This window comes from Phoca vitulina, unplaced genomic scaffold (genome assembly GCF_004348235.1).
Source record: "Phoca vitulina isolate PV1807 unplaced genomic scaffold, GSC_HSeal_1.0 scaffold43, whole genome shotgun sequence".
NCBI lineage: Eukaryota > Metazoa > Chordata > Mammalia > Carnivora > Phocidae > Phoca > Phoca vitulina.
The window spans coordinates 5,723,981-5,739,054 of NW_022589746.1; the positions used below are offsets into that span (position 1 = coordinate 5,723,981).

Sequence of the window (15,074 nt, forward strand, 5' to 3'; positions counted from 1 at the left end):
ATACAGAGCAGCTTACTACTCTCATATTCCTGTTCATCATCCACTACAACTACATCAGATTTTCTGATCATGGTGAGCACCGATATTTCCCAGAACTCCCTTATGACCTTGCCCCACTGAATTCCCTTAGAGATGCTTTTGCAAACTCTCAGAGAAGCTGAATATGAAATAAGAATATGGCCTACAGACTCTATTCAGGTAACATTCTCAGGCAGCCTTCATCTGAGTGGAAATATTGCCTTTTCTCACACAGCAGGGCTTATGCTTGCTACTCAGTTTAAAAAAAACTAAACAATATGCTCTTTAGAAATATATATTTATGTTTAATATAAACATATATGTTTAGTTCTAAAGAAAAGTAAAGGAATGATCACACTAAAATCTGGATATTACAGGCACCTGGGTGGCTCAGTCGTTAAGCGTCTGCCTTCGGCTCAGGTCGTGACCCTGGGATCGAGCCCTGCATCAGGCAGTCTTGCTTCTCCCTCTCCCTTTGCCTCTCCCCCTGCTTGTGCGCTCTCTATCTCGTGCGCCCACTCGCTTTCTTGCTCAAATAAATAAAATCTTAAAAAAATTTTTTTTAAAAATCAGGATATTACTTACTTCTGGGGCAGAAATGCAAAATTCTTTTAAGTAAATACTGTTTGTTCACCACTATGACAGACACACCAATGTTCATATTCGTATTGTTCTTTATATTATATATATATTTTGATATACTGTCTATGTCTGATACATCAGAAAATTATAAAGACTGAACTTAAGAATATTTACAGCATTATAAAATTAGTTTATGTAAATAACCATCTGAACTAAGAGACGTAAAACAATTTGTCACATTCTAAATGAGTAAAAATCCAAACTCTTAAGTAATGAGAAATGTAAAATATTTTTATGAAGATACATACTTCATTTAATAGGTCATATTTCCCCCCTTTCCCTGACAGTCAAATTTATTAAATCCCCTCTCCAGTTTTCCTCATTTTTATTATTTGATAGTTATACTTCATTCTGCCTTAAATATTAAGCAATAATGCCATCATAAAAGAGACCATAATAGATGTAATCGAGAAGCAAAGTTTGGTATTCTTTATGAAAAAAATTCAGTATATAGTCTAATATTGCATAACACAAACCATGTTTTATGTGGCAACAGAAAAGGACAGTACCTGAAAAACCCACAGTACAGTACTGTAGGGTGAATAATAAATCATAACTAAAATTTAATGACACCTTTAGACCTACTAATAATAGAAATATTTCCAAACCTCAATCAATGGCTGATTTTATTTCAAGTAATGGACAACAAAATTATGGTCCAATTAAAAACAGTGAATTGCCAGGGTGCCTGGGTGGCTCAGTCGTTAAGCGTCTGCCTTCGGTTCAGGTCATGATCCCAGGGTCCTGGGATCGAGTCCCGCATCGGGCTCCCTGCTCCGCGGGAAGCCTGCTTCTCCCTCTCCCACTCCTGTTCCCTCTCTCCCTGTCTCTCACTCTCTGTCAAATAAATCTTTAAAAAAAAAAAAACAAAACAGTGAACTGCCTTTATAGAATTTGACTTATAACAACTAAAAACATATAGTTGCATGCAACAGGATATTTGCTATGTTTACCTTGAAGTCCATTAAGGATGGAAGTAATTTCTATGGATTTAATATGAGCTGTATCAGAGTTTTTGGCATCAGTAAGATCCAGTTTGGATACCATTTCAGGAGATGGATTTGTCTGGAAAGGTGGTTTTGACAAGCGCCGAAGTTTACAGTTTTTAGGAGAGTATTTTTCATCTTTGTCTTTTTCTTTGTCTAATTTATTCTAGGTTAAGAAAAAAAAGTATCTCATGTTAACCATAATTTATCATGAGGCATTTATTAGTAACAATGTTAACACACATTTTAAATTCAAAGTTGTATTTTATATTATTAAATAATATGAAAAGAAAGAATATAAGAAGCTCCTCAAAAACAGCCAGAAATGTTTTTCCAAAGTTTTTAACAAATGCTACAGGATAAACACAAAACGTTTTTGTCTAATATTTAAATTTTAATAGCGAAGGTAAATTAGTGATCCCATAAGCAATTCAGACTAACAAACCTCATACTGCTAATAACTGACATCACAAATTCTTCAAAATTAAATCCCAAAAGGCTTAAATATTCATTAAAAAAAAAAATTTCAACCTGGTAGTTTCAAAACTTGTAACATTTTCAATATAAAATGTGGGTTGGGAATGACAAAATTCCAAACATCTTCATTTAGCTGACAACTGGGAATAACTGTAAACAAATGATCTCTTATAATGTGAAGTCGCGAGGCAACCTTCCTGCCTCGTTGATAAAAATTAACGTTTGAGGGGAAAAAACTGTTTACAACTAAAATGAGGAGAAGCTAACTAAAATACTTCCTGGAAACTGCTTTTAACTTTGTTTTGAAAACAATTTATAGGAAAAATCATTTAGACAAGGTTCCTAAATGATGATGTAGAGCATGATGGAGCAGTAAACAACTCTGAAATCCTATTATAGAGACAGACTATAGAATCTCAGTGACTATTTTCACACTTCTCCCAAAGATGGTACATCACTATCATGATTCTGGATTCACAGAAGGTAATTCATTACATATTGCAGATGCTCTGGGGTAATGGTTCTCCAAGTGTGGTCCATGGGCCCGCACCATGAGCATCTTACGGGAATGTGTTAGAAATGCAAACTCCTGGAACCAACCTCACATCTAGTGAATCAGAAATGCTGGGGATGGGACCAAGCCATCAGAGTTCCAACAAGTCCTCCAGATGACTGTGATAGGTGCTCAAGTGGGAGAGCCACTCAGTTAAGACATCTGGGCTTAATTCTCAGAATGGACTGAAAAGCCTGATGTGCAGGTAGATGACCCCAACCTACCAATAATTAGTGCTGCTCCATTTGTCTCCTGTTGCTAGCCTTTTCACTACTTCATTATTTTATTCCAGAGATCATAATGTAACATGTATTCTGAGGGCAGAAAAGGTCCACCCGATTCAAAATTCAAATATGACTTTTAATGGCTATCAGAAGACAGATGAGACAGAGTGAGAGAGGGGTGTGCAATATCAGAATGTTAGGTAGGAAGCTTTTTCAAAATTTACATGCCTCTTCCCTAATGACCAGGAACTGTAATATGCCCTGGGAGGGGCCAAGAACTGAATTGAGAATAAATACTGAGGGGAAAAAAACTCCCTAGGGAATATTCTAATACCGCTTCTCCCATCCCTACCCCCTCCTCTACCTGAGAAATACTCCCTCCTAAAACTTGCTTTGTATACAGAAACTGGCTTTTTTTAAACACCACTCGCACACAACTCTTCCAGTAGCTAAAAATAATGCTAAATATCCTGATTTCCATACTTGCCAATAAAGACCAAAAGTGAAGATGAAAGGGGTTTGAGAAGCCCTAGTTGTAGTTCCCGGGTTGCTACACCAAAACTTGAAGGACAGACCGAATTTTACAGTGCGAAAAGAACAACCACTCTGGGGGAAAGCTTGCACTATTTGGGGCCACCAGCAGGAAAGGAAACAGCTTCTCACTGTGAATACGAAGATTGAATTTCAGAAAAACTACTGAACACCTCAACTACATATATCATTCAAAGTTAAAAAAGCCATTAAAAAGATAAAAAACATTTTAAAACCTAGTTAATGGTCGACTTTCTAATAAAACAATTAAAAGACTTAGAATAAATAAGAGTAATTCTATCATGCACAACAGTAGCATTAATTTCCACACAAGCTCATTAATAGATTCCCCATGGTACCCATCTATGGTGGGGCTAACAGGATCCTGTGAACACATTCTAAGCTCCTGCGAATAGAGTCAGATAAAGAAGAAGAGAAACAGAGGAGGTGCAGAGAGGCTCTCCTCTGCCTTCAGATACCTCCCCTCCTTTTCTTCCTCTGAGTAGTTTACAGCCATTACACTAAACCAGGCTCCCAGCCACACTATTTTATGGCTCCTAGCTGGCGAAGAGAGGGGCAAAAAGGACGGGAATAAATAAGTGAAACCTGGCTGGGTGGCCTTACACAATATTGGGACTAAAAAAGCCTCAAAGATCATTTAGTACTGTTTCCAAAAGACCTTTCCATAAGCTGACAATTTTAACTATACCCAAATCTAGCATTTGATAAATTCGCTGTTCTAAGAGTATTGCTATCTCTACTAACACTAAAGCACACACGCTTAATGCATCATTTTAGAGGAAAAGTTCTTTAATTAACAGCTATGATGTAGCAAAATAAGCACTTACCTTTATTTTCTTCCGATGTTTTATCTTTGGCACATTTTTATCAGCAGGTCTTACTATTTTATCTGCTTTAATCCATTCGTCATATCTAAAATGAAAGGAAAACTTGTGTAAGTACACAAAACATCACAGAAGTAACTATGCCATATTAAAGAGAAATTCATAAATAGAATCATCACATTTTAGAACAGGAATGGATCTTGGAGACCAGTTAGTTCAACTTCCTGGGTCAATGAATAAAGCTACCAAGACCCAAAAAGAGAGATGAAGTGATCTGCCCAAGGACATAATGTCAGCTACCGGCTGAACCAAGACCAGAAAGATTTCTTGATGTCTAAACTAGCGCTCCTTACTCTGCTACCAAAAAGAAACCAAATTTGTATTGTAAAGAAACCACAATATTTTCTACGTTTTTTTTGTTTTACTACTTTGTTTTGTTTTTAAGCAGTAAATAGACAGTTTTTTTTCCCCCCAGACATATCAGGAAGCTAAGGTAATATGCTCTAGTTTTTTTAAAGATTTTGTTTATTTGACAGAGAGAGATACACAGCGAGAGAGAGAACACAAGCAGGGGGAGTGGGAGAGGGAGAAGCAGGCTTCCCTCAGAGCAGGGAACCAGAGTGGAGGCTCGATCCCAGGACCCTGGGATCATGACCTGAGCCAAAGGCAGACGCTTAACGACTGAGCCACCCAGGCGCCACCGATATGCTCTAGTTTTAAATGACATTGTGTGATAGAAGAGCATAATATTATAACTTACAGACAATGCAAAATCAATAGAAAAAAAAAACCTTCTCATAAAATAGTAGGAAAGCTTTACTCGGCCAAGTTTTTCAATATTCTGAGACGCTTCCTACAAATACACACAACTAACAGTCAACAGCTCTGATGGCCTTTCCACTCAATGCTGACAATCTGTGTGAGTTTCTCACGGTGCAACTTACTCCTGACTGCAATAAAGCTATTTGTTTAAAGCAAAAAAGAATGGCAGTTTGTAAAAACTCAACTAGAAGGAAGAAACATTAAAAATGAATTAACCTCTTTTTATGTTCAAAGTTATATACATTTATTGTACAAAATGGAAAACTCCCTGACGTTTTCAACTCCAGAACATGAACAACTGAAAATGAGCTTTTAAATTAAAATGTCCTCATTATTAGAGGTACTAAATGAAGTATAAAGGCCCTAAGCCAGGAAGTAAATGACTTGGGTCATTACCTGACTAATAAATGATATTCTTGCTCTAGAGGAGGCCTGGAAAGTACGCCTGTAACAACGCCCAGGCAAAGTGCTACCGGCCAGTACACATTGGCATCAGTAAAGCTGAGGGCACACCCCCAGGCAAGGGATTATGTCTGTATCTGCTGGAAGCTGTTGAGGGCCACAGTGATAATTAGAGAGAATGAGGAAGAATGGAATGAGTTCTAGGAAAGTCTTCACATAATCCCTGCAGGCTAGTTATGTGGCCCTGGTCAAGCCATTCTCAACATCAGACTTAGTGTATTCTGTATCGAATAAGACTATATTTAAAAAAGAAAAATAAAAAGGTAAGACTGCATAGCACATATAGTTTTCAAAAATCAATCATGATAAGAACTTTGAAAAGTTTTAAAACAAATACTATTATTCTACTCAACACACCCCTTTTGGTACTTTACTGGTACAGTAGCACCTACCTAAATATTTATAGTACTTTTAACTTTCCATGAATACTGAAAATTGCATTATGCTTGAGATGAAAGCAATTTAGTTCCTTCCAAAATTGGAGTGAAGGTGGAAAATGAACAGAAAATATCCTTGCCCTTCACAAAGTTGAATGAAAACTCCTAGAAGTTGCTCTTACTTGGATATAGTTATGGAAGTCAATGCTGTGTACTTTGTTTAAAAGAAAACAAAACAAGCTTCCTATCTTCTTATGAGATAACTGAAGATAGTTCATGATGGCTATACAGAACATCAATGTAAGCTAAACAAGGATATAGTATTTTTTACCTTTCTTAACTGAAGACTGTTATGTAGTTAGTTCTGTAATATCAGACATCTTTACTAGTCAACTTGGGTTTCTGACATGAATTATATTTCAAACTAGGGCAAAATAGTAGCTTTCAACTTAAGATCATCACCACGATATTCTTATATTTGTCTATCTTACGTGGAACACCAAATACATCAAACAAGCAAAAAAACAGTTATTGCCTCCATAATTAAGATGTTCACTATGAGGGAGCAAGATTTCTGTATGACTCAGAGAGAATGGATATAACTTAAAAGAAACATACACATCAATAAAATAAAAGCTCCTGCCTTGGTACAGGCTGATGCCCACCGCCTAAGCTCTATCAGTGTACAGATGCTATCTGGTAATCATTTTCTATAAGAGTCCTATAAGAGGACTGGCTATCAGAAGAACTTGAAGTAGTGACTGTGGATGTGGAAAGAGCGTTGGACCAGGTAGAAAAGAAAAAAAGACAAATTCTGGAATTAGATGAAAGGAACTACACACACTTCTAAAATATTGGAATAGTAGTACTTAAATACTATGGTTTTACTATTTTGGATGACAGTTTTGTTTTAAAATAATGAATATTCTGTATGGTTTTAGGAGATGACTTGGAAAATTCTTTAAATATGTTTCCTATTGAAGTAATAGGTACTTGGTACATGGTAACTTACAGTCCTATAAATATTAGCTAATCTTATTACTCCTTTATTATTTGCCTTTTTCTGTTCTACTTTCTCAGTGTTTTTTGTTTGTTTGGGCATTCCCCTGTTCTGACACTATTCTTTTAGATTTTTTCTTTTCTCTGCCAGATTTATTCTCTATTTTTACAAAATGTAGTAACACAACATTTATATTGTTATTATAATTAATAGCCTTTAGGACTAGAACATGCCTTAAAAGTCTATCAATGAATTTATTTCACAGATTAAGAAAACTCAAACCATGAAAGTAAATTGACTTTGAGAGCAATAGGCTTGCCAAAAAAGCACCAGGTAGGGAGTTAGAGAAACATGGGAAAGGGACTGCCTCTTAAAACATTCTGGTCAATACCAGAATAATGGTAGAGGGCATGGATGACAGGTCCCATCCAGAGTAAGCACAGAGAAGAGTAATAGATCAGCAGCTGGAAAAGCCACATTAAAAATGCACAACCCGTGATGAGGGAGAACTGAAAACAACGTGAGAATTTTGGTTAAGGGAGAGCTTTCAGGTTACAAATGCCCTTACCAAATAAAAGTTGAGATCGCTGACACAAACATTAACCCAGACAAATATTTCAAAACTTAATGAGGTCCTAAATGGCACTTTAGTTGTCTGATTAATCTTACAAGGAACAAAGATCAGAGAATAAACTGAGAGCTATAACTGATCACTGTATTTTTTTTTTTTTAAAGATTTTTATTTATTTATTTGTCAGAGAGAGAGAGCACAAGCAGGGGGAGCAGCAGAGGGAGAGGGAGAAGCAGGCTCCTCACTGAGCAAGGAGCCTGATGTGGGACTCGATTCCAGGACCCTGGGATCATGACCTGAGCCGAAGGCAGATGCTTAATGACTGAGCCACCCAGGCGTCCCATGATCACTGTATTTTAAAAGTAAGAAATGTTCCTTCCCTTTATGTAAGTACTCAGAGTAACATGCAAGTGTCCCATTTTCTTTACAGAATACTTTCAAAGAACAGAAAGGAGAGATACATAAGTTCATGTGAGAGAAAAACAAAAAAACTGTGCAAAAACAAAACAACAACAAAAAAACCCAACAACCCCACAACATTTCCTACAAACACTAACTTATGTAAGAAAGAGGTAGGCCAATTTAATTTTGACTTTACTAGTGCCAGATACTTAAAAAAAAGGAAGCAAAATTAGTGGGTCAAGATCTCTGACTCCCTATCAAATACCAAGAATAAATACTTGAATGAAGGGAATCTAGTTCAGAACTACAAGAAATTGATGCTGTTCATTCTATATAAACTTTGACTTTTAATACAGTATATTTAATATATATTAAAAAGAGACCACACATTTACTATAGGCATAATAAGGAAGTAATCAATGAAGATAGAAAATGAGAAAATTCAGCTCAAATCCAAATATCTTGAATACCATAAAAACTGAAATTACTGGAAGTGGCTAAGAGCAGAAAATTGCAGCTAAGAAACAGAATACCATAAAATAGTTCTCAATTTCTCCTTAGGGTACCATATTAAGATATCCATTCATCCTTCAAAATACATTCTTAAAGAATACAAGAATCTTAATAACTGTATGCAATATTTTTTTTTAATTTGAAAAGGTTTCTAGTCCTTTTCTCAAACATCCTCAAATACACAGTCATGCTGTCCTTCCCTCAGCTACGATAGTCAGGGGCTCTCCAATATTCTCGATTCTGCTTTAAGTACCATGGAGGGCATCAAGAGCACATATTTGGATGGGGTCTCTCCACTTCATAGGAAGAACACTTCTTAACAGATATTTTGGGTTAACAGGACTTCAGACTTCAGAGAAACCACTTTTTCTCATTAAATACCTAGATTTCTCTTCAAGGTTAGCGGGCCTGTTGCTGTCAGTTGTCATGTTTAGTGATCATGTAGTCTGAGAACTAGGAGAGAAATGTAAGCTAAGCAGTGGGCCTACAAACAAAATGACTTGCAGCTTTGGATCCAAGCAATAAAAGAGTTCTATGACAATGTCTGAAGAAAACCAGGTAGTTTGGATTATTGATAAAAACTGTCCTGCCTTTAATTGGACATTACCTTTAGAAATTATGATCACAAGCCAGTAATTGGCCTCTTTGTGACAAAAGGAAATACAGTTTGCCAGGGCACAATGAAAAGATTACTGAATTCTTCTATTTAAAAACAAATACTGAGGGGCGCCTGGGTGGCTCAGTCGGTTGGGCATCTGTCTTTGGCTCAGGTTGTAGTCCTGGGATCCTGGGATAGAGCCCCACATGGGCCTCCCTGCTCAGCAGGGAGCCTGCTTCTCCCTCTCCCACTACTCCCCCTGCTTGTGTGTGTGTGTGCACTCTCTCACTCGCTCACTCTCTCTCAAATAAATAAATAAAATCTTTAAAAATAAATAAATAAAAACAAATATGGAAAAACTGAGAAAAACAAGTATTAAAACAAATACTGAATTAAAAAAAACAAATACTAAATTAAAAAATTAAGTCTGTTAGTAATTAGACCATACTTTTTCAATGATCAATAAATCCACTGTAATTAATGGATAAAATCTAGACAAGTATCTCATCAGATATTTAACTAAAGTATTAAGGAAAATATTTTCAAAGTATATATATGGCATACCTGAGAATATCTCTATTGAGATCATCTAATATTCAACTAATGGAACAAACATGAAAGAACAGATGCATGAGCAACTCATTTAACTTATAAATGTCTGCTCCCTGACCTATATAAAATGAAGGAGCTAGACCAGATGATCCCTAAAGTAAAAAATTACATGAAACTCCGTGACTAAAAGTATGCATGAGGACTTACTCATTTGATAAATACTTCTTAGGTACTATTTATGTGACAAATTCTGCACTAGGCACTGAGTATTCAGGAATGAAAGCAGCATGGCTCCTTCCCACAAGGAGCTTACCATGTAACAGAGAAGACAACACTAAGCAGTAATTACAAAATTAACAATACAAACCTTCTGAACTTTCTGAAAGAAGCAGCCACACAGATATTTGAATTTTTAAATGTGTTGAGTTAAAATACTCATACAAAGCTAGAAGGAACCATTCAGAGACCGTAACATACTTGCTCTCACCAGAGAAAAACAGAGAAAAACAGCTTTCTGATTTTTGTTTGGATGTGTTGGCAAATCATCTAAGAAATCACTTAGCAATGATAAAAACGGAAAAGAATGTTAGTCAACCAGATAAGAAACCAAAATGGTTCTGTTGCCCACATCAATTCAGATTTTGGTTCTTCTTAAACCCAACCAAACCACTTTCAAAGAAATATTATCAGTGTGCATTAATACATACCCCAAAGACATAACCTTAGAGATTTAAAAAAATAATAATTACATGCAGAATAAAAATATTTAAAAAATAATTTCATAAGCAAAACCAAGTGACATATTAAAAAGCTCACTATTTGAAATATGTATACAAATTATAAAAAATATAAAATCTAAAAACCATTAATTTAGATAAAATATTGAAATCATCTGTATTTTGTTTTCTGTAAGGATTAGACTCATTTAATAACAGGTGAACAATATGTACTTTATATCTTGTCTATCTATCTAAAAAGTTAATATATGTCATATAACTAACTCAGAATTTAAAAATCTCACATCTAAAGTGGAAATTTAGGCTATCTTAGCAAGGAAAGAAATTTTTCCCCTTCCTTAAAGTAAAAAAATATAGAAAAAAAAAAAAAGTATGACACTGTAATAGGAAAAAAGACCAAGTCATATGAACAGCAGCAACAGTTATTAAATTATAAACTTTATAAACCATTTTATCAATATTTGCCCACTTCATGAATTTTCTATAATAATCTCAATTTACACATATATTTTTAATCTGAGAGAATATCTAAAGCAAAATTTATAAAAGACCCACTGAACATAATTTAATGCCTTCTGTCATGTTCTTGATATAATGAAACAAAAATAAAAGCATTATATTATTGAAAAAATAAAATTCTAAGCATGTCATTAACATTTCATATTTCCACTTCATATAACACTTAATATTAAATCCACATCAAAGACACATGGTGTTCAGCATAATTAAGAATATAACAGAATGACAATAACTTGAATATTATAGCATAATCATATTTAATATTTGACACAAGTAGCCCAAGAGCATGGTATAGTAATTATATCAATTGGTTTTCCCGAAGAGTTTAACTTTGTAAAATGAAACAAAGGTATAGGTCTTTAGGCAGGGGTAATATGTAATGTTAAGAACACATCACAGAGCATTGTACCAGGCTCATTTATAGAGATCACTGCAAATGGTTAACAACTGCGGCATTCACTGTATTTTGTGACGCAGATACTGACTTTTAAAAGTACCTGAAAAGTTTACTTTCTTAACCCTTGATATGTTTAGGGGATTAGTATTTATGCACAGTTAGACAAATATACTGATGGACCTACCCATCTACAAAACCACCAAATGAACAGGTCCACATTTATGTTTTACATTAAATGTACCTGCCAGTCTACAAAAACTACTGAATGGAACAGGCTCAATTTAGTAAACACTCTAAGTAAACACAAAGAAAGAAAGTCCATCTGAGTGCAAAAATACCCGAGTTACTAATCTTTTTTCAGGAAGGAAATATTTATATTCACTTGCACTGAAAAACCAGTCGACTCAAAAGTCTTTTTTTTTTTTTTTTTAAGATTTTATTTATTTATTTGACAGAGAGAGAGATAGCGAGAGAGGAACACAAGCAGGGGGAGTGGGAAATGGAGAAGCAGGCTTCCTCCCGAGCAGGGAGCCTGATGGGGGACTCGATCCCAGGACGCTGGGATCATGACCTGAGCCGAAGGCAGACGCTCAACGACTGAGCCACCCAGGCGCCCCTCAAAAGTCGTATTTTTAAAGTACAAATTATTATGTTCACTTTATTCACTACTTTAATTGTCTCTACAGGTAGGACTGCCTGTATTGATACAAAGCATCTTCATACTGCATAAGAATTTTTCACATGAGTGGTAACACAGTCCTCTGACTGCCATAGTACTTTTTAATTTAGTATGTTTTCCATCCTAAAAAGTGAATAAGCTGGGAGACTGTGACAGAGGGTTGGGGAAGTTGAGAGTTTTGAAAACATGACAGTGAGGTACGAAGAAAAAATGAATGGGACACAGGAGGAAAAACATGCAAAGGGAATTGAAAGTCTTGGTTAAAAAGACAGGGGCAATGTGTCCTCCCCGCCCTCTAAAACAAGTTTGCAGATATTCAGTTGGAAACCACTGTCAAATGGTCTTCATTTATAGTTCTTTAACTTCCGTACTATAGCAATAAAGCAGAAAAGTTCCTAGAGTACTTTGCTTTTCTTTCTATCATTACCAAAATAATCATTTCAAAGCACAGGAACAGAACAACTCTGTACTCTTTTATCAACATTCCTAAGACCAACAGCTTACACAATGAAAGTATGACAAAGATCAGATTACGTGGAAATAAAAGAAAAAAAAAGTAAGGCCGTAGAACATTCTGCAAACAGAAGGAATAGAGAAATTAGGCTGAAGTGACATAAAAATTCTTTAAGGAACAAAAGGAGACAGAGCCAAAGGAAAGTCACAGAGCAGGAGTATTTCCAGTCAGATTCATTCTAGTCTCTCACCCTCAACCCCATTTTGGTTACTAATTAGGAGATGGGCTCTTCATATGACAAAAAGAGATCATAAAAAAGAACTGACTAGCATATTTACATATAAAAATTAACTCAAAATGGGTCAAAAACTTAGGTATTAGAGCTAACACTATAAAATTCTTATAAGAAAACACGGGGAAATTTTCACAACACTGGATTTGGTGATATTTTCTAGGATACACCACCAAAAGCATGGACAACAAAGAAAAAATAGATGAATTTGGACTTTATCAAAATTTAAAACTATTGTACATCAAGACACTATCAAGAGAGTGAAAGACAATTCTGCGGGTTCACAGAATGGGAGAAACTATCTGCAAATTATATATTTGAGAAAGGATTAATATACAGAACACAGGAAGAACTCCTACCACTCAACAACAAAAACAATTCAAAAATGGGCAAAGGGCTTGAATGGACATTTCCCCAAGGAAGACATACAAATAGCCTATAAGTACACGAAAAGATGCTCAACATCACTAGCCATTAACATGCAATGTTAATGCAACATGCAAATCAAAACCAAATGAGATACCCACTAGGTTAGCTATAATAAACATTTTTTAAAAACAGAAAATAACAAATGTTGGTGAGGGTATGGAGAAACCAGACCCTGATACAATTCTGGCAAGAATGTAAAATGGCCTTTGTGGAAAACAGTTGGACAGTTCCTCAGAGAGTTAAAGAATTACCACATATAAAAGCATCAAGAGGCTCCAGTGAGAGAGCCAGGCCACAGCCGTCCCAATCCCCCATCAGTCTCTATATTCTATATATCTATATTCTATAGGTATCATTTTATAGACCAGTCCCTTTTATTTAGATTTTAACTTCTGTTCTACTTCTATTATGTTGCTGGGAGGTCCAATTTAGTTCAGTATTTGTTTCCTACTTACCATATGCAGGCATGTACTTTTCTAGATGTGGTAAGGGATACTAAAGGAATGAATATGGAATTGGGATTTTTTTCATGTTTTAAAGTTAAATGCACTTCTGTATTGGAAAGTAATGTGGTCCTGATGTAGAAAGCTTGAACAATTAAAAAAAAAAACAAACTGCCCACAGTCCTAGGTGTAAGTTATATTCCAGAAGGTCAAATCCCTTTAGCTCCAAAAAATAATTTGGAAAAATTCAGTATCAGAAAAGTGACTCAAATTAGGACTGGAAAAATAGGAATGGAATGTAAAAAAAGCTAAAATGGGTATCAGAAGGATAAAAGAAGAGCACGACTACACAGAAGAAAACACAAGAAAAAAGAGGATAACTGAGGGATGGTAGAAAAGGAAAATAAACAAGAAAAACAGTTGTCGCTGTCGCAGCTAGAACACAAGTGAAAATTATCATGGAAGGAGCGATCAGCTGGGTCAAATACCACTGATGAGACAAGTAACAAGAGGTCAAGAAGTAAGGATGGAATTCAGCTATGACAGGGAGGTGTGATAGGGGCAAAAGCCTTATTGGAGTGGGTTTACACAAAATAACAGGAGAGAAACTGGGTGACAAGTGTAAACTCATAGTTTTGCTGGATGGAAATGAAGCAAAGAAATGGCACAGTAGGAAAAGCAGGTAAAGCTCAAGTGAGTTTTGAGATGGGAGAAATAACTGCAGGTCCAGACGTGGATGATTCAAAACAGAGCGAGAAACTGACAAAAGAGAGGGTAAAAAGGGAAAATTTCTGGGCCCATGTCTCTGACTTAGGAAAGAAGGCATGACAATTAGAAGAATGCCTTGAGATAGTAGCATGCTTGTTTTCACAGATGACTAAAGAGGAAGAGGCAGAGAATGTGGCAGCAGATGCAGGTAAGAAGGCAGATGTGGAAATCTGCAAAATTCTCCTCTCACTTCAATTTTTCAATGAGGTTATAAAGTAAGGTCACCAACTGAAAATGAGGATGGAAAAGAGATGCTGGGCATTTGAGGAGAGATAAGAAACAGTATGAAACAGTCTTCTGAGAAAGTAGGAGAGTGAATGGAAGAGAGACATATCATGACCACTTGAAGTTCATAGTCATGAATTTAAAAGAAGTCAGCGTGGTTGTTTGCTTTCTCCAGACAGGATCAGCTGCACAGATGCAGGCCAGGAGTAAGAGCGTGAGATTTAAGCAGCGTTCTAGCGGTTTTGTCAAGGAAGGAATACAAAGCAACACAAGAGCGACAGAAAAGCATGTGGGTCAAAAGAAATGATTATAAGGAGTGACTGAAGGTAAGCAACACAAAAGGAGAGCTGAGAGCCTCGGGAGGGAGAGTGTAAATCCTGGTGGGGTAATTCCCTTGCCTGGACAATCAATTCCTTAATAGGGACCACTTCTTTTTATCTTCAGTCCAAGAATAGTATTTTGCACATGATATTGAACTTCTGTATGCCAAATAAAGGAAGAGATGTTTGTTAAAAAGCTGCTAAATGTTAGCACAAAGTGGGTCTGAAGCCATGTGTG

The 15,074-nt window shown here is 35.9% G+C and overlaps 1 protein-coding gene across 3 annotated transcripts in view; it reads right to left on the minus strand.

Moving 5' to 3' along the window:
* The window catches only part of ARID4B (AT-rich interaction domain 4B), a 144,411-nt gene that overhangs the window by 21,075 nt on the left and 108,262 nt on the right, over positions 1-15,074 (minus strand). For all 3 annotated transcript variants that reach the window (XM_032430409.1, XM_032430410.1, XM_032430408.1), the window contains 2 exons: positions 4,280-4,364; positions 1,614-1,812 (listed from right to left, as the gene is read on the minus strand). In XM_032430409.1, the coding sequence (XP_032286300.1) occupies positions 1,614-1,812; positions 4,280-4,364 (284 nt within the window). The remainder of the gene's footprint in view (positions 1-1,613; positions 1,813-4,279; positions 4,365-15,074) is intronic.